Source organism: Rhipicephalus sanguineus, chromosome 4, assembly GCF_013339695.2.
Source record: "Rhipicephalus sanguineus isolate Rsan-2018 chromosome 4, BIME_Rsan_1.4, whole genome shotgun sequence".
Taxonomy (NCBI): Eukaryota; Metazoa; Arthropoda; class Arachnida; order Ixodida; family Ixodidae; genus Rhipicephalus; species Rhipicephalus sanguineus.
In genome coordinates, this window is record NC_051179.1 from 12,744,250 (window position 1) to 12,769,606 (window position 25,357).

Sequence of the window (25,357 nt, forward strand, 5' to 3'; positions counted from 1 at the left end):
AAATGTACCCATCCCAACTTTATTAATAGAGACAAAAATGAAAAGAAAAAAATGGGACAGCTACGCACTAGTGGGGCAAAGACTGAGGAAGCAGCGGAGCTGGTGGCGTTCATAGAGTTTCTTACAATTATATCTGTGACTGCGATCGTTCAGCCACCAGGAATTATGGGTATAGTGCGCGGGTGTGCCTAATCTTCGTGCTTGCGGCTTCCAACGCACTTGTGGCTTTGTTTATTGTTGTGTTTTGGCCTTTGTGTTGGATAAAATAATGGATCGTTGTGAACTTTGTGTGCCAATTTCAATTGGTGAGCCTAAAGGTTAAGGTGGTGAAGTGGAACTGCTGAACGTTTGCTGAACTTCGTCTTGCGACAAAGCGGATACAGGTCACACAGAGCCAAACGGAGCCGAAAAAACGAAGTGCAGACAAATCCGTGTACTACCCGTCATTCTCATGGTGGCTGAAGTGCCTTACGTTGCAGCTCCCATAGACACTAGTGCCAGAGTTCCCTCTAGTATATTTAGAGGAAACTCTATGGCGGCGCTGCCCTCCTCCTTTTCATCCTTCTCACCCTCACTTCTCTTTGCCACCCCTTGCGCGGCTACGCTTGCTCTCTCTCTTTTTTTTTTCTACCTCTTTTCACAGCAGAGCTGTTATGGTCGAGGTTTGACGTGTGTCGTAAATAGAAAAGTGTCATCATCATGAACCGGCGCGCGCTCTCTTCGTCCTCTTCATCATCGCCTTCCTCTTCTTGCTCTTCTGCTTTGCTCCCAGAACACGAGCACCGATTGGTCCGGCGTGGTGTGCAATAACTGATTGTCGAGAAAACAAGTACAGATAGAAAGAAATATAGAGAAAGGGAGAAAGAAATGTAGTAAATATCCAGGCATCGAATGACGAAGCTGAGAGCAAGCATAGCCATGTATACCAAAGATCGGCACCCTTTTGAGGCGGAGGGCCGAGTTGCATGAAGCCGGCAAATAGGCGGGGGGGGGGGGGGGATTGCTTTGCAGGCAAAGGGAAAAATTCGGTGAATTGACAATAACGATATACAAAACTGGAATGGAAATCATATTTATTTTCAGCAGGCATGTCACAAGGTTGCAATTTATAAACGTAGGTTACAAGCAAATAAAAAAAACTTTTAATGCGACTGTTGCTGCTGAACATTCTTAGCCAACTGGCAAATGTCTACGTCAAGGTTGCTCACCGACAGACGCAAAAAAGTCGTGGACTCATCGCTTAGTCGGGAGAGGAGGAAAAGGAGAGAAAGGAAAGGCAGGGATGTTAACCAGTCTAGAAGGACCGGTATGCTACCCTACACTGGGGGAAGGGATGGGGGAGATATAAAGATAGAGAGAGATGTTCACCGGTTAGTTAGGGGTTGGTGTGGGGGGTGGGGGTTCTGACGTCGTGCCGGGGGCGGCATAATACTGTCCAGCGGGCCGCAGGTTGCCGACCCCTGATGTATAGTGTAGTATAGCAAGGGGTGGGAAAGAGAGAGGTGAGAGTGTGAAAACCTATAGAAAAACCAGCATCAGCTAGGTGCCCACCAGCTCTGCTGTTAGTGCAAGCTGCGTCTTCTTTCAAAAGACGATAGTCTTTCTTGGGGAACTTAAACGCAGAAATTTTGGTCTGTCTTTCTGTTTGTCGGCACGTCAACCGATTCAGCCACCCGGCCAAAGTTGAACCACTTGCTTACCGACCACCCATCTTGAACTGGCACGGCTGTTCATATTTGTGAACGTTGTCGATCAAAAAGTAAATATTACGCATATCTGAGGCGCAACATCATTAGGTAAGTATTAGGTGGTGTGTTCCTTTAATAGAAAATACATAGACACGAAATTTTAAAGACCCTAGTTTCTTAAGCTGCGCTGAAAATGCGACTGCGCTGAAACTTGTCTTCCTCCGTGCCCTCTGCACAAGCTCATGTTGTGTTTCGGTTTCGGTTCAGTATTGCATTGTGCGAATGACAGGGGCCGCCGCTCTGGCATTCCTGTTTTACCCAGGCGACGCGTAAATAAGAGAGTTTGTGGAGAGTACTCGTTGAGTGCGGACGTTTCTTCTTCGGCGCATCGCGCCAAACAGCGTGTTCGGGCTGACCGGCGTCCCCACCGGTCGCGTTGGTCACCGCCGGTCTTCGCCTGCCGCTGCGCCGGGACTACCAGCCCGCAACACAGCACTCATGTTTCCCGACGTATTGCCAGATGGCGTCCATATCTCACGCAGCGCCTCTTCTATCGTCTTTAGACGACATTTGCAGCGAAGCACGCAGATACGCGGCCAATTTTTTCCCCTTTTTTTCCCATCTCCTCTCTCTCTCTCTCTCTCTCTCTCTCTCTCTCTCTCTCTCTCTCTCTCTCTCTCTCTCTCTCTCTCTCTCTCTTTCTCTGTCTCTCTGTCTTTTTGTCCCATTCTTCCCTTTCTCTCTTTCTTTCTTTCTTTCTTTCTTTCTTTCTCTTTATTTCTATCTCTTTCTATCTCTATCCCTCTTATATAGTTTGAATATATCTATCTCTCTCATACAGTTAGATAGCTTGAACAAAATGCCGCCTAAAGTTGAAATTTGAAAGAACTCATATATATCCCATATATGGGTCATTTCTGAAGAGGATTTGACGTCAGGTTTCGAAAAACATATCGATACTTATTTCCGCAATGACTAAAACCTGGACGCCGATTCTGAAATCTAGTTTTCTTCCCAAAATTTTTCAACTAATAGTGACCGCATGGGATTGATTGATTGATTGAAATAACTTTAATGAGCTCCTGCGGGACGCGCCCTGCGCGCAGTGGGCGACTCCCACGCATGGGATGTCTCACTAAAAATAATGCTTGAGACCATTCTCATCTCTCTAGCTTACCCGAACACAGCGCCAATAATCGCAACAGGCGAGAAAGTAATGCGAATACTATTTAGCAAAGTCACAAAACTTTATTCCGTGTGAAGCCGCGGGCCGCGTGTTCGAGACCCCTGATCTAAAGTCTCGTTGACGTGGAGGTAATGTGGCGGTCCGAGAACGGAGGGAGCTAATCTAACGCATTCCTACAAAACAATGTTCTCGGCAGCCGGCAAAATGTCCTGTTCCGCTTTACGGAAATGGACTATACGTGTGTGTTAAGGCCCCGCCACGGTGGTCTAGTGGTTATGGCGCTCGACTGCTGACCCGAAGGTCGCGGGATCGAATCCCGGCCGCGGCGGCTGCATTTTTGATGGCGAGAATGTTTAAGGCCCGTGTATACTTATATTTAGGTGCACGTTAAAGAACCCCAGGTGATCGAAATTTCCAGAGCCCTCCACTACGGCGTCTCTCGTAATCATATCGTGGTTTTGGGACGTTAAACTCCAGATATTATTATTAAGCATGGTTTTTTATCGGAAGGACAAAGTAATTATTGCGCTAGTAGCACTCTATAACATTATACGAAGCAAGACAAGTAGCTTTTGGTCAACGTGTATCGTAGTACACATGAGCTGGGTAACTATGCAGGTGTGTCGCTCAAAAAGAAAAGGCAGAAGTTCAGGGGGCAATAACTTGCGCCGTGCCGCTTCGCGGTTCCCACTATGTTGGCAGCACCACAACTGCCAGAGCCAGGATCGAAAACGACGTGCCGCTCTACCAGTGACGTCATTCGTGAAGTTAAGTGACCCCGAACAATTGCGGCACAGATAGAATCACCCCCCCCCCCTACCGCAATAAAGGAACTATACAATTAAAACTCGATCGAGCTAACGAAACCAGATTTTACGAAGTTCCCGATCTAACTAAGAAATTTTCATTCCCCGGCAGCTACCTGTTGTGTTCAATGTTGTCATCTACCCGAATTAACGAACTAACTTAGCTACCATACCCGATTTAACGAAGTTTTACTGAAATAAGTGAGTAAAAAAAAAAGTGGTGATTTCCTCTCAATTTTGGCACAGCTTGGCTTTCTTTAGAGCATCCGCGCTAACGCTATCGCATTAAAGCAATAGTCACGGCCCTAGCGTTGTTTTACCGAGACTGCACGCCGCGCCCATGCACGGAACAGCGGACTCGGCAGTCGGTAGAACCCTTACGTACCAAATGGCGCAAGGGGTGGCGGTGGTTGTTTTGGTTATTTTATGATATGTGACAAATAGCACCGACCGCCTCCTCGCAACTTTCGCGCTCGGCCTGCTCGCACAGTCGTTACATTAATTCGCCGTGTCCTTGCATGTCGGTAGCCTGTCATAGCTTCACGTGACCGCCTGCATCGCCCTGGGATGGGGGGCTCCATGTCCTGGCCGCCCTCAGGCTACTCTCGCGAGTATTTCACATGCACAGGCGTGGGTTGCCGGCAAAACCAATGTCGTGGAAACTTTTAGGTCGTTGCTATATACGTTACAATTTTAGATTTCGAAGAGCCGCAAAATTCCTTTCTCGATTTCACGAACTTCCCGATTTAACAAAATAACACGAGCGTGGTCATCACTTCGTTGTATCGAGTTTCAACTGCATTTTCCTTTAAATACTAGTTTTGCTTTTCATCATCTAATGTCCTCCCATCCAGTAACGGATTGCCTTTACGACAGTCTCGTTATTTAGGTTTGTTTCTTCCTGTTATTGGTTTGTAGCAGTATAATTAACAATATGTGCAACTCATCAATAATCATATAAAATCTTGGTGATAGGAATCTCACGGGACCACCAAAAATATTCGTATCATCCGAAATTCGTATCACCAGAAAAGCATGGAAAATTAGCATGCGACAAAAGAAAGCTGGCGTACATTTTCATTTATTGTTTTTCAGGGTCGCAGCAACGTCAGGAAGAACCCTGAATGATTGTCAGTTAAGTTTTTAGATGTCGGCAATCATACCAGCACGGCCCGTACGCGCGTATTTAATTAATGAACCAGGTGCGTTGTGACCCGCGACAGCAGTAGCCCCTTCCAAATTTTAGTATGCATTTTTGCATCACACCGGAGTACTGCAACGAAAATAACGAAAGAAGCGCTTTGACGCGATGGATCAAGGCCACAAAATTAGAGAACCACGGTCCTGTGTTATGATTTTGTTATCGCGGAGATGTTGGGGATGTTTTTGGGAGATTTACGGCCATGCCCGCACAAGTGCGACCTCAACGGTCGCCATGTTGACGTTGTGAGGCCTGACTCCTTCGCCAAGACCGTCCTCGCCTTCTTTCAGTCCTCGTCCACCTTTCATAGGATGTCTGATGCACGAGGCGGTCACGTGTAAACACAGTACAACGAAAGCAGCTCGCGTCGACGCGTTAGAAAAAAAAAACATGGCGCTAATGTCCTCTGTGATCTAAACACGAAGGCACACGGAGACACATAAGAGCCTCAAAGATTCGCGCACACAATCTCGGAAGCCGTGACGCGTCTCTTGTTCTGACCGTAAGAAAAGTGTTTTTCTTACACCGTGATTCCGACGATTTGGTGCTGCGGCGCGCATGCCCACGCTTGCGTTCCCGCGCTCGCACGTGCTTGGCGCGTCTTCTGCGACAGCGCGGACAGCACCTCTTCGCACCTGAGCGGTATATCGTACGATCGTATCAAACGCCGCTGGGTGAAAATCGATTCGCAACAATCGTACTCCATTACATTGCAGGCCAATGGGCCTTGGCCGGGACCAACGAAAAATTCGTATCACCCCGAAATTCATATGAGCTGTGATCGTATCACCGAGGTTTCACTGTATGTGCTACATGCGGCCGATTCCGGCAACATAAATCTTTACCACTTGAAAGGTACGGTCCGTGAAGCCAAGCACCAAAATGCGGTGCTGTCGTGGTATGAGGACCCACTATCTGCATGACGGTAGCTGTTAGCGCGGTAGCCGTACAGTATGGGCGTAGTCCTCGGTGATCTCGCGTTGCCGCCATTATTTCGATAAATTTCGGTCTCGTGTAGTGTTAGTGTCACTCGACAAGCCTCCCGCTCCTGTCTGCCCGTAGTTAGTCAATGGAAAGCCAGCACGGCTTGCTTAGCCTCAAGCTGTGTTACGTGATGTGCATTTTACTAGGCAGTGCTAAAGGACACACCACGGTGCGATTCGCGTGTCGTTTCGGAAAAGTGCAAGAGAACCGGAAGCCGCTCGACGCTGGCGCTCTTTTACGCAACGGCCGTCCAGGAACCGAGCATGCGGGTGTCTGTTGCGTGCGTCCACAACGCACGATCCACCTCTGTGTCACACACGCACACCGCTACGCCCCAGTCACCCGCATTTGCAAGTGGCGAAAACACAGCGTTTCATTTCCTGCACGCTCATCAGCGGGCCAGTCGAAGCTCCACAAACCAGCGACCAGGAGTGTCACGTAGCAGCGCGCTACTCTCACCCCGACTGTCGTCGCCGCGCTCATATTAAGCTGTTATCCTGCGGCGCACCCTTGAACAGACTCTTCGTCTTCCAGGCGGACCGAGCTGAAGGAGCCAACCATGACCTCTGCGATGATGCTCGTCGTGTGCGCCTCGCTCTTCCTCGGTACGTCTCACTCTGCGGATTGTTTGTTCAAAGGAAAGTTCTAAACGCCACTGAAACATAGCTAACCAGTCAGTCGTAATTGAATTCGACTGGGTAAAACGGAAGCCGCACGCTGTTTTAACATTTGCGTGCCGTTAGTGCTTCTTTAGGATTATTGGGCTGTAGTAGCCCGCAGGTGTGAACGTCGGGCGCGTCGAGCTGCTTTTTGGTCGCCAATCGCAAATGGTCGTGCGACCGGTCGCAGGTGTGAATGAGCCCGAAGCGAACATTCCTCCACGACCCGCTGTGGTGGTGTAGCGGCTATGGCGTTGCGCTACGAAGCACGAAGGCGTGGGTTCGATTGCCGACCGCGGCAGCCGCATTTAGAAGGCAGCGAAAGGGGGAAACCGTCTTGTGCTTAGGGTTAGGTGCGCGTTAGAAAAACCTCAGGTTGACAAAATTCATCCCGAGTTCGCCTCGAAATCATATCTGGGTTATAACCCCCCGTAACACCCCGAATTGGAAAAAGAAATAGAAGCACCCGTTAAGAGTGTTCTCCCTGCCAATCTTTTACCCTACTTTTTTTTATCAACTGGTCAATATCCCTGCCTTTCTTCGTTCCTCTCCTACTCTGTCTTTCTGATTTCCCCGTAACAATCCTTTGCGGAGACAAATTGAGTGCACTCCTTGCTTCGCTGATCGATGATTATAACAGCTGCTAGCATGAACTATTTATATAGCTGATTTAAAAACGACAACTACTACGCTTTCTAGATGGTCTGATAGTATTGACGAATACCCAATATGCGGATAATGTTCGCGTCTTAAGCAAGCGCGACTTATCGGTATATACTCTAGTACTACCTAAATTGTATACTAAAAATTTTCCGCGTCGAAAAAAAGAAACAGTTGCTTGGTAGTAGTATATAGTTGACCTTACAGTCCTGAGGCAGAGCCTAAGATTAACTTGATTATCTGGAGTTTACTGACGTTCACACAAGGCACGGTGCAAGAGCGTTTCTGCATTCCACTCCCATCGGAAAGCGGCCGCCGGGGCAGGGGATCGAGCCCACGACATCGTGCTCAGCAGTGCTACACGGATGCCGCTATAATCCGCACAGCTGCAAATTCTTTAGTATTATGTATGCACTGAATACATTTCTTGAATTCGGGTGATGTATGGAGATTCTAAGAAGCCACCTAAAATGGCGTTTACGTACAGGGTGTGCTACACAGACGCCGCCGGCACGTTTTCCATGCATTGCGGGCTTCCTTTAGTTCCGAGGTCTGATAAAAAACGTTTGTAAAAGTAAAGAGCAACAGTGAGTTGAATCGGCTGTTCGGGCGGTCTACAATTTTCTCACGGTCGCACTCATTCTAATTACATTATTCGAGACAGATTCGTGGGAAAGAAGTCGGCACGTTGAGATACTGAAGAAGTGATTTTCCGACCTGGAAGAATAGAGCTGGATTACGGTGGGACCTATTTTGGCGCTATACTGTTGGAGCAGAAGGTAAAGCACACTTTCCTTTTCTCTTATGCATTCGCAGCTACCAGAAGCCATGCCGTCAATACCACCGATTACTGCCAAGAAAACGACGCAGGTGCTTTTCTGGTAAGTTCACTGCCGCAGCATCGTTGTGCTCGAAGCGCCGTATCGAGTTTGGCTCACATTTTGGCGGCTGCCGGTGACGCTTGCGCGTAAGACAGACACTGCGGTTAGAGCCTAAAAAAAATATAAGCTCTGCCCACAGAACCGCGGCGCGCCAGCTCTTTACCCGTGAAAGAAAGTCCTGTTAGCTGGTTTCCGCTCGAACCGTAAGTGCCTTTTCTCGGCTAATGTAAATACTACGCATATTAAGCGTTAAAGGTTCGTCCTCACTACACAAAACACTATACGTTTGGCTGAGCAGCGATGTCAGAACCCCTGTCGAAATTTACCGGGACGTTCAAAGTTTCCGACCTAAGACCGGCGACACAAACGATTGTCTGTATGGGAAAGTCGGGCTGTCGCTGTCTGAAACACTCGACAAGTGCTTGACGTCCCGAAAATGAGTAAGCGCCATTGGATGGAGCATTTGCGCAAATTTTCGGTGGGAGGGACAGCGATGGCTGCGGGCGGAGCTGAAATTTTTTCTTATAGGTTGTAACTGACTGTAGCTTTGCGAGCACTATGCAGGTGTCATCCGCTACTTTGTTTGTACCTTTCCCGCGTCCGCGGCCTGTTTGCAGAATTTATTTATTTATTTATTTATTTATTTATTTATTTATTTATTTATCTATCTATCTATCTATCTATCTATCTATCTATCTATCTATCTATCTATCTATCTATCTATCTATCTATCTATCTATCTATCTATCTATCTATCTATCTATCTATCTATCTATCTATTTTCAAGAGGTCGCAGTTATGCATCAGATAAGGAAGGAGCTGTAATAAAATGTGCAATCACACAAGTACAAGGTATTAGAACAGAACGATCAAATAAACAATGTATAAATTATTTTCTTCGCAACTGGTTTACTGCATTGAATACACGAAACAAAAGTCACAGGGGGACAGGTCTGCGTACAAAAATAAAAAAGACGTCACTAGCGGAACTTCAGCTTATGCCGGCGAGTGGTCTGCGGAAACGATTGTTGCATGTAGCTGCGACTGATGAGCCAGGACGTTGGTATCGCATAATAAATGCGAAGCGTTTCTTAGCGAACTTCTGCGACTTTGATCGTATCTATCTATCTATCTATCTATCTATCTATCTATCTATCTATCTATCTATCTATCTATCTATCTATCTATCTATCTATCTATCTATCTATCTATCTATCTATCTATCTATCTATCTATCTATCTATCTATCTATCTATCTATCTATCTATCTATCTATCTATCTATCTATCTATCTATCTATCCGCCTACGTCTTTGCGCTCTCCTGGCCGTTTAGTTGATGGGATGTATACCAGAATTGGTATGCCATAACATGGCTGTATGAAGAACGTAAATGACATGTCATAACATGAAAATCATGACATGCATATCATGAACGGCATGGTTTACATGCCATGGTCTTGATGCTCTTGTGGCTGTTTTGTTAACGTGATATGTACCAGAGTTGGTATGGCGTGACAAGAGTGTATGACATACATAAGTGACAGGTCCTAACGAGCAAATCATGTCACGCATCTCATGTACACCATGATTTACATGACATAGTTTCGGGGCAATCGTGGCTGTTTAATTAAATGGATGTATACCAATACTGGCATGTTTCGGGGCACTCGTGGCTGTTTAATTAAATGGATGTATGCCAATATTGGCATGACAGAACATTTCTGTATGGCGAACATAAATAACAAGTGGTAACACGAAAATCATGACACGCATGCCATCTACGGCATGATTTACATGCCTCGCTCGTGGTGCACTCGCGGCCGTTTCGCTAGCATGATATGTACCGAATTTGGTATTGCGAGATATAACTGCATGACGTACATAAATGACAGGTGGTAACATGGCAATTATGACATGCATCTCATGCAGGGCATGACTTACATGCCACGCTCATGGCGGACTCGCGGCGTTAGCTTGATATGTACCAAAATTGGTACTCGTTGACGTGTATGTATGATGAACATAAAACGACAGGTCCAAGCATGGAAATCATTACATGCATGTCATGTACGGCATGATTTACATGACACTGTATCGGCGCACTTCCTGCTGTTTTGTTAACTGAATGTATACCAAAATTGGTATGGCATGACATGAGTGCGTGACGATCATGAACGACAGGTCATGCATTGTGTGTACATTTCATTAGCATGGTATATGCCATATCGTACATGCACGCATGCATGCATGACAAACATGCGATATATAGTGGACTAGATATCATGGTACGAAGGAGGAGGAAGGAAAGGAATGAAAGGGCAGGGAGGTCAACCATACGCGCGTCCGGTTTGAAAGGGATTAACAGAAAGAGGGAAAAAATCACTGTCAGGGTACATGTGCGCCTGTCCGTTGCACGCCTACAAATGATATGAATGACTTCATTTGCCTGAAAGACAAACAAGGCGTTGTATGCAGCTGTTTGCTGGCTGCTTCGCATTACATCGATTCCCACTGTGCGTGGGATATGCCGAATTTTTTGTTAAGAACGCAAGGTCGGGTCTACGTTACAGTGTTATGACGCGGGATACAAGCTTTGAGCATATGGTGTAGTCAGAGCGAAATGAACATAACAGATCCGAATCAACGTCGTTGAGTGCATGGTTATAATTGTGATACATTTTACGAAAGGGAAAAAGGCCCGACAATTTCTTGCTTCATCTATAGAGAAATGTTAAGACTGGACGTGATGTTGGAAGTGCAATGGTAGTCAAACATAGTGAAAGGAGTTGAGAGACTCGGCACAGCTTCAAATATGTCACGTGACCCATGTCCCGGATAACGCGAAGTATAAGTGTTTCCCAAAAGCTGTAAAATTAAGCAAGTGGGAAGTCTCGCTTTAGACGAAAAAGCATGCCACTTCATGTTTATAGATATGACTTAGCCAAAGAGGACTTTTCAAAAGATATTATATCGACGTATGATTAAGATACACGTAGGAAGCTGCACAATTTAGAGAAGAACCGCGCATAAGTGTAGGACATGCGGGCCACTTAACTGCGGCAAGCTCTCAATGACTTACATTAGGTTACACTCGATTTCACAATCCATCAAAAAAAATTTTCCGCTAAATCATGCAAAAAAGAAAAGGCAGAGAGATAGTAATAGCGAAATCGTTAACATACAGTAAGAATCAATGTTCTGTAGAACTTATTTATTAGGCACATCTAGTCTCACATGTGTCTCAGGTAAGTTGGCTTCGTTAACAGTGGCGTGAGATTGGTGGCTGTGTATGCTTGCTGATCCATGCAAATCGGCACACAGACTCAGCCCCCCCCTTTTATTTATTATTATTATTATTATTATTATTATTATTATTATTATTATTATTATTATTATTATTATTATTATTATTATTATTATTATTATTATTATTTGTGTGTGTGTGTGTGTGTGTGTGTGTGTGTGTGTGTGTGTGTGTGTGTGTGTGTGTGTGTGTGTGTGTGTGTGTGTGTGTGTGTGTGTGTGTGTGTTTGTGTGTGTGTGTGTGTGTGTGTGTGTGTGTGTGTGTGTTTTGGGGAAACACTTGAAGGGACACGGCGCAATAGAAGACGGGGACAAAGAAGGGCGACGCACACACAGCGCTCTCTGCGCCCTTACTTTTTTTTTTTTGCTTACTAGAGTGCCGTAACAATGCACAAGTTGGTACAGCTTCGGATTTAAACTTTGATTGGGTTTGTGGGCTCAACTCCTGGTCCTCAAACTTAGAGCGTGTGTTTTTGCTTGTTTCTTCTTTTAAAATCTTGTTGCCGATGATAAAGAGCGACGTTTGATGTAAGCGTCATTTTTTTTACCCTTTCTATTGAAAAGCCCTTTGTAAGCGAAACTGAGGCTACAGGCGTCAGTTTCGCTTATGGAGGGCTTTCAAGCGTGAAATATCTGTTCGCGTAATTCGTACGAGAGCGTCCTTAACGAAATTTTATTCGCTCAGCTAGATCGCTTCGAGGACGGGCTCCGAACTAATCATTCGCTTTAGCCACCTGTGATCAATCATTTAAAAGGTAATTAACAAACTTCGTTTATTGCTCTCAAAATTGTGCGTATCTAAAGGCCACCAATATGCACAGTCGAATGGCAAAGTCACGATTATTTGTGCGGGTATAATTTTATATTTTAATTTTTTTTAATACAAAAAAAGAGCACGCCGCGTCTATAACCGTGGTTTGATACTAATTTGGGCTATAGGTTGATACTGGCTCGATGAAACGTGGTTAAATAGGCGTTTATAACGACGGGACAAAGGCAGATCAGATCGGTAGCAAGACGCAGAGGCGGTACCTACCAAGGCCTCCTAACGGTTACTTTTTGCCCAGTTGCGTGTTCATTCTTTCTTTACAATAGGCAAACGATACCTGCTACATGATATGCAACGGCACCTCGAAGGGGAGCAGCAAAGCCCCGGACGAAACGAAGTGCCTCCTGTCTGATGTGAGTATATGGTATATGTCGTTATAGTTTCTTTCTGTCACATAGCATATACGTAACCGCAGCAAAGTGAAGGAAACTTATCACCGTGCTGAGGCGAAACGTGGGCTTTTTTTTATCGTTATTGATATGATGTGGGGAGATGTTGGCGGCCAAATAAGGCGCCGGCTACTCCTTAGCTCTTGCGTGGATCCAGCACGCAACTCACAACTTTCTCTAACTCAAGGAGTAACAGAACAGGGTGATTCAAGAAAAAAAAAAGCGCCAAACAGCGTTCACACTCTAATATCTCACGGTAGCACCAGGACAAAATTTTTTTGAAAGAAACCATGTCATACGAAGTTCTCACAGTGCCATCAGAATATAGAAATGATGCGTTGTACTTACAATAGACAATTTAAGTAACGCCATGATAACATGAAATCAAACGTCTGAAATGCAAATAATAATGTCGCTAATAATGTCTCTAGTCATCATGGAGATGAATCATCCCATGTGGGTAACATAACGACAACTCATCATAACAACTATGACATACTTATAACAGGTGGCATTAAGATAACAGGAACATGAATGTGTCAATAATTGCCAACAATGTCGCTGTCTTCAATAAAGCGTTTTAACGCCTTTAAAGAGTATATTTTGTACCTTTGCGTACACGATCACCTCCATACGGTCACGAGGGATCACGCGAATATATCGCCCATGCTTCTGCTTCAAAGACAGCATGTGTAGTTAATCGTAATAGCTGCGGTTTTACGTGCCAAAAACACGATCTGATTATGAGAGGCGCCGTAATGGAGGGCTCGGGAAATTTATACCATCTGGTGCTCTTTAACGTGCACTGACATCGCACAGTATACAAGGGCCTCTAGCCTCCATCTAAATGCGACCGCCGCTGCTGAGATCGAACCCGCGCCTGTTAGAATTTCCAATTTTAAAGCGAAAGCTTTACTGGCCTAGTCGAGTGAGTTCCGCTGTGTATCTCCGCGTGGCCTTGAACTCAAGAACGGATACACCGTGACAAGCCGCGCGAAATTTAGTCGCGGCGTTGCAGTTGTGCACGAGCCTACAGCGAAAGCGTTCGTCGGCTCGTCTGTCTACCCCTCCGAATGCCCTTCCTCAGCGTCCGAGGGGCAAACGCAAGGAGCGTCAAAACATGTGAATTGCGCAACGAGTGCGTGTTTTAAAGGCCCACCATTACATAGCGCTCGGACATATCAGCAGCAAAGGCATCAACAAAGTGAACACCTGCGTAGGTTCGCGTGTTGCCCTACGGACGCGTAGAGGGCCCTTCGATGATTCGCAAAAAGGAATAATTATGCTGTAGTGCACTTAACAACTGCACTTGCAGTAGGCATTCTAGGATAGTTTGAAACGGCCGGTGTTACGCGCACAGTCGTTCGCTCCCTTACGGCACGGTTGAGGCATGCACCGAGAACCGAAGCTAGGCTAGCAATTGAGAAGGCGATGCGCACGGGGCCCGATTAGGCTATCGCGTTCTACTCTTGAAGGCGTAGCTCAAGCTTCCTCCAAGCTCTTGACAATTTTTTATATCTTCATTACATCTTATTTTTCTTTTGTGATACCACCCGGCTCGTGGCTTAGCTGTTCCTCATGGTAGGTTTGTGTTAATTATAAATATTATCATAATCATCATCATCATTATCAACGACGGCGACGATGACTTCATCCCTCGTGCACAGAGTTTGTCGTCGTCACAGGCGCTAGCGCAACTATTTTCATTCCTAAACAAAACAAAACAAAAACACCAGGTCGCATGTTCGGTATGAGGCTGTGCTATATATGGGTCACACACAGCAACGCGTGTGTATTGAGCTCGCTGTTCACTTTAACCACGACAACATTGCCATTTTCCCCTCCCCCAACTGCCACCACGGCGTCTCTCATGAAGCCACATTGTGGCGTTGGAAATTAAAATCGCGTAATATAATTTATGAACGTAGCGGTACATAAAAGAAAAGGAACACGGCGCAGGCGTAGAGATAGGTAGGCGCTAACCTATCTCTACGTCTGTGTCGTGTTCCTTTCTTTTATGCACCGCGATAATACACGCTACGTTCATGGATGACCAACTCGCCCGGTCAGCAACCCTTCTAATATAATTTGTTGCGTCGCTCAGGAAAACTGGCTCATACCCACGAGGGAGATTGGCGACACTGCAGTTTATGAAGGAAATGCGTGAACAAATAATTAAATTAATTGAATGAAGCTATATCAAACTGTATATAACATCAAAAAAAAAAGAATAGAAAGATGAAACCTGATGTAAATAAAATGTACATAGAGAATTTTTATCCATACAGAAACGAAATAAAGAATTTTAAAAAATGGTCCCTGTGGTCGGTGACACCACCAGCGCAATCTTCCACATGCTTCAATAAATTTGTGTAGAGCACTCAGAATAGCACCATAGAGCTATTCTTATAGGCTGCAAAAGACAAAATGTTTGATGTAGTCAATGTTAACCCCATCTTACAGTCAGCATTTTAAGAAGCATTCTGCGGATGGAGGCAAAGCGACTGCGTGTATGAAGAAAGTGATCTGTCGTTTGCGCTACATTTCAGGCTGTATACAGAGGTTTATTTAGCAGAATGCGTAGGTGGGCACTTGTGACTTGGCGTGTCATGCTGAAGTCGTATAATGGTGCAGTTAACCGCATTTTCACTCGAATCGGTTCCTCCCACACAGTCAGCGATATAGTAAAATGACGCAAGCAGATCGAACGCGTTCATTCGCTCATGTATGCCAGGAAGAACAGGCTGACGATGATTAAGCATAAGTTAAAATGCTTCAAAAACAAAGAAACGTGAACTCAACTGGAAATGGGCGCTTATGATTCGTGTATTATATTGTCTTGCGTTTCTCGCGTTTTTGCTTGCATACTAATTTTTCGCTTAATATAAAGCGCCATTGTAGCCCCCGCGGCAAGCTGGGAGTTGAGATGATTGTGTGAATGAATGAGTTAACCTAATCTTGCTCTTAAATGAGCAAACCTGCCTCGTAACTTGGCGAATAACATACTTTTGATACGGGCCAATTATTAGAACGTGAATAACCTGTGATACGCACTGAACAACTCGTAAACTAGAATGCGCACCAATCCAAAGGCTGTGCCGACCTAATGAGCTCACGAACATTTCGTGGACACGGTTACCTGCCGCTAACACATATAATTACTTCTAATTGTGGACAATTGTAAATAAAGGCTGTGGTTAAATAGGCTCACATAAAAAGTCCTATTTGTGCAGCTCGTTCACTTCATGTCCGATGGAGAGCGTGGCGCTTACGAATGTCTTCCATCCACAGAGAAACAACACAGGGGCTAATGAAGTTGGCGCTACGGCGGAGAGTCAAGGCGATAAAACGAGAGAGTACGGGGTGTGCCGGAACGACACTTGTGTACAAGTCAACGCGACAAACACGGAGGACCGGACCACTCGAATCACCAACGGCGCAAATCTCAACCAAACGACGACAACTCCGAAAACCGGATCGACCAATGCTACCAACTCAGCCAATCCTTCCACGACGAGCAACAGCAGTGCCGCCACGACACCGTCAACAATGGTTAACCAGTCCACTACAAGCGCACCAGGCAACGTCACTACAACCCCTGCCGGCAGCGGCCATTCGCGACTCGCAGCCAGCGTTGTTAGCGTGGCACTCGCAATTGGCGCGCTCATCTGCCATGCCACGTATATGGAATAGGAGCGCGCTGTAGTCGGTTGCACCCTAAGAATAAATATAGGCTCCGCCCACGAGGCCGCATTACCCTTATTTTGCGTGCCTCCGCGCTGCGAAGGAAACAGTTCACAAAAAATCGGCGAGTACAGTGATGGCGTACCCGAGCGATGCACGAAACACGTGCCGGGTTGGCGCTGCCGAAACGATGGTACGCGATAAACTCTCCGACCAAAGCGGCACAATCACCAGCTTCTACTTCGTCGAATGACGACTGGCGGGATCGAGTGACGCTGAGGTACAGCCGCCCAAATCTTTGACTATCGTGCGCGAGCGGCGACTTTTCTGTGTACGTGCGAATAACAGTACGAAAGACCTTCTTTTGGCAGAAACAAGCAATACAATAAAATACGGATGACGGCTGCCACTGCAGCGGTGCCTCGAGCGACTCTCGTCTCAGCAAACCATTCGATAGTCATCGAAAAGAGCGGCCGCGGTTGGGCGCGCATTTTACGCACGGACAGTGGAGCATTTTACTTTTTATTCTTAGGCTGCCGCCGACTATAAAGTGTTGGCCTCGATGACGAGATGTCGCGTGCATGTGACGGCGCGCTTATAACGCAGTGCTTGAAAACATTCCTCCGGCATTTGCCTCTAAATTGGCACTGGTATTTAAAGCGAAAGCCTTATGTGCCTCACTAAACACGAAATTTGACCGTCGGCGTCCTGCGGCGTCTACGACGAGTGGTGCAAAAAATCATCACGCCATGACGTCACCATATGACGTCATCATGATGTCACCGATCACACAACATTGTGGCGTCATCATGACGTCACAAATTCTGGCGTGACGTCATGTGACGTAACGCCACATAATGCCGTTGTAGCGCCCTCATTTGGGCGGCGAACAAAACTGGAGAGCGCGCGACCTCAAGAGAAGGAAATGAAGACGGCGCTTCGCAGTGGCACGTGAAGCCGCGGCTCGTGTTCCCTGCTGGCGTCGATTCTGGTTCAGCCGTCCCGTTCCGTCGCTTCTGTAAGCCTACACCGTCATCACATGGCGTCATAGCTTGGTCAAAGGTGGGCTGATCACGGAGGCAGTGCAAAACCAGGTGAGGTGCATCGGATCCTGGAGGCAGTGCCAAACCACGCTAGGTGCGCAAAGCTTTCGGAGGGTGGCGGGGCAGAATAAATACATCTATAGTCCCTACAACTTTAAATACATCTAGGGAGCCTACACGACCGGCCGTTCATGCAGGCTCCCTAATACATCGACCGAGAGGAAAAAGAAGAAGATGGCTTTCGCCCTCGAGTCGTCTTAGGTGAATGCGCAAGGGACCCTGCGATTTGTTGTTATTGGCGCCACCGTCAAGCACGTCGGACGTGCTCTTATTAATATTGTTAAATATTGATTAGCACAAATATATGTATGGATAAAAACAATCTTTTTACTTGTTGGAACAAAAAAAACTTAATTTTGAGGGCAACCCAGGTCCCGAAATTTCTACCATATTTTCAGCACGAGACGACACCACAGGGAAGGCACACAAAACACACGGAACGCTTCAAGTGATATTTTATTGAAACCAGCAAGCCTTTTATACCACTGGTGGCCAGAAGAAGTTTGTGTGCCTTCTTCTCTGTGTCGTCGTCTCGCGCTGTAAATATGGAAGCTAGAAACCAACTCGACCAACATATTGCCCCTAAATTTCAAGGCAGCACTCAATTCACCGCGAAAAAACAAAAAAAAAACGAATGCCTGTTGACAACAAATTGCTCTAGCGACCCCGTACAGTAGAACGAAGTACTTATTGAGTCCAAGTAGTCTTTAGCAAATATTTAGCAGCTTCTGTTCTCTTGAAAGCACGGGCTACAACACCACGCTAGGCCGATGATAAGAGCGGACGCACGTCCCATCACTATTGTTCTTATGTAAAGTAGTTAATTTATACTGACTGGATTGGCTAGCTCGCGCAAGACCAAGGACATCAGGACCTAAGCACTTCGCAATGCGGCTTGTGCTAATTTGAAAGATCATGCTCATTAGTCGTGATAAGTCTTCGAAACATGACCTTTACCGAACGAGACCTCATTACCACTGCTGCGACGAGCGAGGCACCGATGTCAACAAAAAAAGGCAGCGAGCCGCTGAGTCACCATTTTCGTCATTTCCTCAATCATTGGCTAGGTAAGCTGTGTACGGTCCATATAATCACTATAACATCGAGAATCCACCGGTGAGGCAGGTGTGAGCCTTTGCTGATTGTCAAAAGGGCAGCTTATAAGCTGCCCTTTTGACAATCAGCAAAGGCTCATAGGGCTGCAGCCATCGGCACAGAGCGATTGTCGCTGTCGTTTATAGTGTAGCGTGCTTGCTATTGGAGACGTGTGTTCACCTCTATTCGGTGCAAATGAATACGTTTAACTATTTAATTATTTGTGCGGTACTTATATCATGTACGTGTCAATAAAATTGGAGCGAATGATTTTTGATATATATGCCTGCTGTGAAGAGATGTCAATAAAAGGTGACGATCCACTGCGTGCGTCACAATTTAAGTTGTTCTTCAGCGATCACTGCCGGAAGGGGTGGCACGGTGGGGAGGGGGGGGGGGGGGGGGGGGGGGGGGAGGGGGGGGGGGGGGGGAGGGGGGGGGAGGGAAACTTCCTAGTACAATCTACTCGCATTTTGGTTTTTCATTCCTCGGGTGTACAATTTCTTGCACTGCTGCTGATCATGAGGTTTGGGGATCGATTCCAGGCTGCAGCGTCCGCATTACTTGTTCATCCGCTCATATTTAGGTGCAAAAACGAAAGCTTCATGAATGGCCAATGCCTTGAGGAATCTTGCTGCTTGCGTATTTGAAGCCATGAATTGTTTTTTTGTTGTTTTTTTTTCGTCATAAACGGGCTCAGACGAAGTCGTGTCCTGTGTACCGCTTTTGCGCACAAAAATAGCTTCATAAAGCCGGCAATATTGAAATATATCACCCGTTTCGCCTAATACTCACCAGGACGAAAGCTCTACCGCGTCCTCCTCTCTACGATGTCAGCCTCCACAACAAAGCCGTCGACTCGTGTCCCTCCCGCTCCACCATGGGCGTGCGCACGGGGGCAGCCCCCCCCCCCCGGTCACCTAAGATTGGGGGGGGGGGGGGGGTGGCGCTATGTCTGACCCATACATTGACTTAATAGAGAGGAGGAGCGCTGCGACGAACCTCCCCCCCCCCCCCCACCTCTCCCTCTACAGGGAATCCTGTGCACGCCTATGCCCTCCACGCCCTCATGCGCGCGGCTATCTTCAAGTAATCCTGATTACAGTTCCCGGGTTCGTATTTTCTACACATTGCTAGAAAGAGAGAAAAGAAATCTGTATATTTCTATCATATATATGCCATCTTCATCCACCACGGATGCAAATACAGGGCACTAAGGGATAAGTATATTTTTAAACTGTTTTTCGAGATGCGCGCAGAGCGCACACGCCATCCAGCGGCGAGTTCCGTGCAGTCAAATTCATCAAATTCGCGCCTCGCGTCGCTCTCAGTCGCCGTCGTCGCAGGTGCGTGATCGCGTCATGGCGCTTCCTTGCGGGCAGCCGAATGCCTCGGCGAGGCACGCGTCTCCGAAGGGCGGCTCGTTGCAGAGCGCCACCAGCTGCTGCGAAGGGTCGCCGTCGCACAGCAGCAGGCAGCCGACGGCGAACAGCAGCGCCTGCTCGGAGAGGTGCTCGAGACCCGCGATCCGTTGCTCTCCCCGCGAAGCTCGTGCGTCGGCGAGAGCGCGCAGCTGCAGCTCGTGCACCAGCCGGACCCGGTGCTGCCAGTCGATGGTCGGCGGGTGGCGGCAACCGGATGCCGACTTCGTGGCAGTGGCCAGCTCGTCGGCCGAGGCACGAGAGAGCAGGGACCAGGCCAAGTGGGCGCCCAGGGTGCGGTATCTGCACGGAGGAGGGTCGGATATACCGTCGAGTCTGCGACAGCTTCCAATCAAGCTATATACTCTACGCTGAAAAGAAAGCGCGTTTTAAATGCGAGGGCATTTCTTCGTATTCCCACTCTGGCAGGCTGGGTTGCCTCGGTCACCGTCATGAGACAAAAGCCCGGCGACCACAACCGCACAATATGAAGGAAACACTCAAACACCCTGACAAACAACAGTATTTTAACGCGATAGCGTTAAAGAGCTCGTTTCGAAAGAAATTCCGGTGTCGGCGGCGTCGTTGGTTGTGAGAGAAAAGTTAGCGTTGTCCGTGAGTGAAAATTCGAGGTAGATGCAAATAAAGAAATAATAAGATATCTTCAGTTCAAGTGGGATCGAGGATTTGAACCTGCGACCCCTCGCTCCGTGGCGCGAACGTGCAACAAATCCCTCTAACTCCGCTCGTACATGACGGATTCTAAAAAGTTTTGCCGCAGTCGATTCGTGAGATAATAAGCTCACGAAGCCATTCAATGATTACTTGGAAAAGTGTTGCCCCTCAAACTGCTCCTGTTATGTATTCTTCTTCTGTGTTGTCTGTTTGCGCTCTCGAAAGAAATCGTGAAACAGCACCTGAGGGCGTCGGTAACGTTGACGCTGTACATAGGAAATACGATGTGCTGTGGCCGAACTACCAGCACCCTTCGCAAGCCGGATGAGCTATCGTTGCCGGTGGGCGGCACCCACTCGAAGTCCAAGTCGAAGAAAGGCGCCTCTACGAGTCGCGCCAGTTGAGACTCGGCCGCCAGTGCGCCCCGCTGACGTCGTCGGCCATCGATTGCACGCAGCCAGTTGTCGTGGAAGGCGTCCGGCTGCATGTCGGCGTACGTGGCATAGACCGCGTCCAAGGCCTCCTCGGTCGGCAGCAGATCTGCCAGGCCGAACAGGTGCGCCGATACGGCGTCGCTCAGGGAACCATCCTGCAATAAACTATCATCATTATGAACAGCCTCTACCTTCGAACGCACAGCTGCGCCCAGCGAGTGCAACGCAATAACTCGGCGAGGGTGGGAAAGGGAAGTGAGGGTGAGAAGGAGGGGAGAGAGTAAAGCATAGCATAGCCTTGAATAGTATAATATAGCAAGTGGTGGGAAATTGAAGTAAGGATGAGGAGGAGGGAAATGGGGAAGGGTGAAACATGGCGTAGCCATATATAGTATATAATGCCACGCCCGCTTCATGTTTTATTTTGATGTATTCGGGTTTGACCAGCAAAGAATGTCAGCAACGCTCATCATTGTTCGAGAAGTTTTCCGGTCACAAGTTCGGCCAAATAAAGAGTTTCATCTCTGACGTGTTGACTGCTGCTTTCGTCGACGTCACGACCACGTGACAATATATTATAGCAAGGGGTGAGAAAGGAGAGTGAGGTGGAGGAAGAGGGGAGTGCCATCAGCTCCTCTGTTTTTTTTTTTGTTGTTTTTTTTTTTCAGTCTTCGCATCACTGGTACCCAATTTTTTTTCACCGATGGACTCGCACCAACAAGCTCGCGTTCCGACCCTTTTAGATTACCGAGTCTGCAAATACGTTACGCTGCGTTGAGCAAAAGAGTCGTTCACGGAATACCTGATAATACAGTTCCTCAAAACTGAGTTTGAGCATCTCGAATAACCAGTTCACGAAATACGTTCACGTGCGCCGATTTCCTTCTATATTGGAAGATGGAAACAATTGAAGGTCAGTCGTCGCGACTCCTTGCATATCCTGTCTGTTAGCGCTACGTCATAGCCTGGCCAGAAGTCTTGCTCAAAAGGTGGCACTCAGAAACAAAACAGAGGGCATGCCGCGCGGCTCTGGCTGCTTCCTCCGTCTGTCCGTGCTCCTTGACCACTGGCTGTATTCAAATGTCCCGCGAATATAAGTAGGACCTAACTGAGGATTATTTTCAAAGCAACTAGCCTAACAAGCACTGCCTTTGAGCTGCGTGCATGTTGACGTGCTTTCAAGCATCGTCTGCTTCGAGGCTGTGTAATATCCCACTTCGAGTTCCGGTGCATTCTCTACAATGAGACATCTTCACGGTGCTGAAGAGGTCACCCAAATCGTTCGCCGGGAGAAACGCGAGCACTTGGCGACTGCTGCGCTATCTGTCCGCGCCATGTAACCGAGCGAGTGCGCGGGGCACTCGTTCGGTTACATGGCGACTGTAACCACTGCCACTTGGCTGTCACCCCGCCCACGGAGGTTCAAGTGCACATGGGTGTCTCACTGGCACAGTTTTTACGGGACTCGAGCACGTGCTGGCGCTCGCCCGACACATGCGCTCGGGACGGTGCTTGAGGATATCACGTCGGAACTTGAAGGTGATTACCCACGCAACTTCGCGCGTGCGTGCGGGTGTGCGTGTGCGTGCGGGTGTGAGTGTATGCGCGCGCGTGTGTGGTGGGGGGAGGGGAGGGGGGGCAACCGAAATGGAACTTGTCGCGCAGTTAGCGATTCGAAGTATTCGAAGAATAAAGATTATTCTATTTGAAGGCCGAATAATCAATACAGTGAACTCTCACTTGAGTGAACTTCAAGGGACCCAAGAAAATGGTTCACTTAACCGAAAGTTCAATTAACCGAATATTCACTAGAATATGGAACAGCATGGCGCACAGAAGATATCGAGTTAAAAGTGTGAAATGCAATATATTTCGAAATGAATTCTGTTATTTTCATTTGGACTGGCGCCCTTAAAGCGCTAGAGGAGACAAAGCTGTCTAGAGAGTCTACGATTCTGTGCACTGCCACTGCGCGGCTTGTTGCTGTCGTACGAAGTCTCGTAACTTTCTAGTATATCCTACAGCCTCGGCTAGAGATACAGGGTTTGAACCTGCCTCAGCCATCACAACTTTCCTCGTCGCGGTGCGCATCGGCTAAGCCAGTGCTGCAGAGCGCAAAACTTCGTTTAATTGATTTAAAAAATGAGCCCGCGTCCGCAGATCAAGTTCAGCTGAAATAGTCACTATTCAAAAATTCGTTTAACTGAAAGATTTTTGCATAGCATGCGTAGGAAAACCGCAGGGGATTCTCTAAATGGTCGTTATTCTGAAATATTCGTTAAGCCGACGTTCGTACAAGTGAGAGTTCACTTTATTTGTCTTTTTCTAAAATTATTTCGCATTGTGCCACAGTACCTCAAATTGCGTTGCGGTATGCATTCGCATATACCTACTTTCCAAGCAGCCCCTCAGTGACATTGGTCACGTGCTCCGCCAAGTGCTGCACGTCGCTGCGCACGGCGGTTGCGGCAAGCGTGAAGGCGTCTTGCGCCAAGACGACCCAGCCCATGGCCACGTCGAGGCGTTCGAAGCAGAGCCTGTGCACCAGCTCTTCAGCGGTCTCCCAGCCACTGGAAAGTGAGCAGCGGCGCTATACAGCTGCGACCCCTGCGCGCCAACCGCCTCGACGAGAGACGTCAGGGCGAACAGGTAGCCCGGCGGCCGCACCAAGCGTCCACGCATCGCCCGACGACGAAGTGCCACTGCGCATTCCCGCAACTTAGGGGCAGCTGAAAATCACCATGTTCACAGTGACAGTGCTATTCCCTTTTCCATGATGCGACATACTTCCACGACGCTATGGTCGCTTACGTATGGCCCCACGTGCAGGGTAGCAAACCGGAGACTGCTTCTGGTTAACCTCCCTGTATTTCCTTTCTCCCTCTTCTCTGTCCACCCACATCCATCCCTGTTCCACCCAAAGAGAACTTGCATAGACGTTCCATTCAATCAATTTTGCTCATTTCCGTGACGCCGCACTTTCCGCGTGTTTCAGGCACGCGGAAAGCACGGGAAGTACGCGGAAGAACATGTGCCTGTATCGGTGTTCCCATGCAGGCACATGTTCGTGTCGCTGGTGAACGTCCTAACGTGTGAAATGTGAACGTCCCGACAAACAAATACTCACTGCGTAGGCAACGAATTCACGTTCCTGCTACCAGGACTGGGTATGGTAGAGCCCTAATTACATATCGAGCACCACTGTTGCTAAATCGCTTTGGTGAGCAATTAAACTTCAACATGTCATTAACTCAGTTCAAACGTCACATCAAGGATCTACTTGTGAATGAATTTCTGTAAATATTATGTCTCCTATGAATCACAGGCCAGGTTCCTCCAACCTGTTTCTCACTTTTATGTACCATATGCATGTGTATGTATATATATGTATGTATATATAGTGTGTGTATGTATGTAGACGGTGTGTGTATGCATAAATGCGTGTATGTATATAGCGTTGCCTTTATGTGCATTTTGTATTTTCTTTTTTTATATATAATGAAAACAGCCACGATGTCTGAATTTCGTATGCCTATGTAGCTTATGTTGCAAATTTTCATGCAATTGTGTTCTAGTTATTTTTTGCTGCTCCATACATGTTGACAATTGGTATATCATGTCGCACTGTTTGCTGGACGTTTAAATGTTGTACACTTCACGTAGCGAAGCCACGTCAGGCTGAATGGCCTTTAGCTTCGCTTCGTTTTTCTGTATGTTTTCCAGAAATAAAATTCATTCATTCATTCATTCATTCATTCAAAAAAAAATTTCATCAGAGATTCCGGCACTGCTTAGCCAAAGATCATATTTTAGGTAGGAAAGACGAGCATTTAGTTCCCGATATGCGCGTTATTTACACAGAAAATAGTACTACAGAAAATAGTACTTACGGTTTGAAAGGAAATCAGCTTGCACGACTCTCTTACATAGGTGATCGACAACGGCGCCGCGGTTTTGGCGAAAATGACAACGTTGTCGATGAAGAGGGGGAATAAATCTCTGGCGCCCGAAGACAGGAATTATTTGGAGGGGTTTTACATAAGTTCGAAAGCGGGCATGTCTGCGCTTTTTACGCCAAACAATTATGAGCATAATTAAGATGCGTAGGCGGCTTCCACAAGGTGACGGAATAGTGCGTGTGTACCCTCCCGTGGTGCTGACCAGGTAGGTGACCAAAGCCCGCCTCCAGGACTTGGACAGGCGCCGTTCGGCGTCGTCTGCCGTGCTATTCCACGTGATCACCTCCTCCCATAGGCCATCGGGCGATCCGACCTCGAGATAAGGCTCGAGATGCTTGTCGGCCACGCTGTGCAACTCCTCGAAGTCGCCGAATGACACGAGATTTGAGTCACTCTGGG

General features: G+C 47.4%; 1 protein-coding gene across 2 annotated transcripts in view; it reads left to right on the forward strand.

Annotated features, from left to right (window-relative positions):
* Positions 1 to 25,357, forward strand: part of LOC119389415 (actin-related protein 2/3 complex subunit 3-B) — a 109,297-nt gene that overhangs the window by 69,276 nt on the left and 14,664 nt on the right. Inside the window, exons 1-3 of one of the 2 annotated variants that reach the window (XM_049414422.1) lie at positions 6,410 to 6,470; positions 8,001 to 8,065; positions 12,465 to 12,551. In XM_049414422.1, coding sequence (XP_049270379.1) covers positions 6,425 to 6,470; positions 8,001 to 8,065; positions 12,465 to 12,551 — 198 coding nt within the window. In that variant the 5' untranslated portion in view covers positions 6,410 to 6,424. Of the gene's footprint in view, positions 1 to 6,409; positions 6,471 to 8,000; positions 8,066 to 12,464; positions 12,552 to 15,878; positions 16,974 to 25,357 lie in introns of those variants that run through there. The other variant, XM_049414423.1, reaches the window with a different exon arrangement.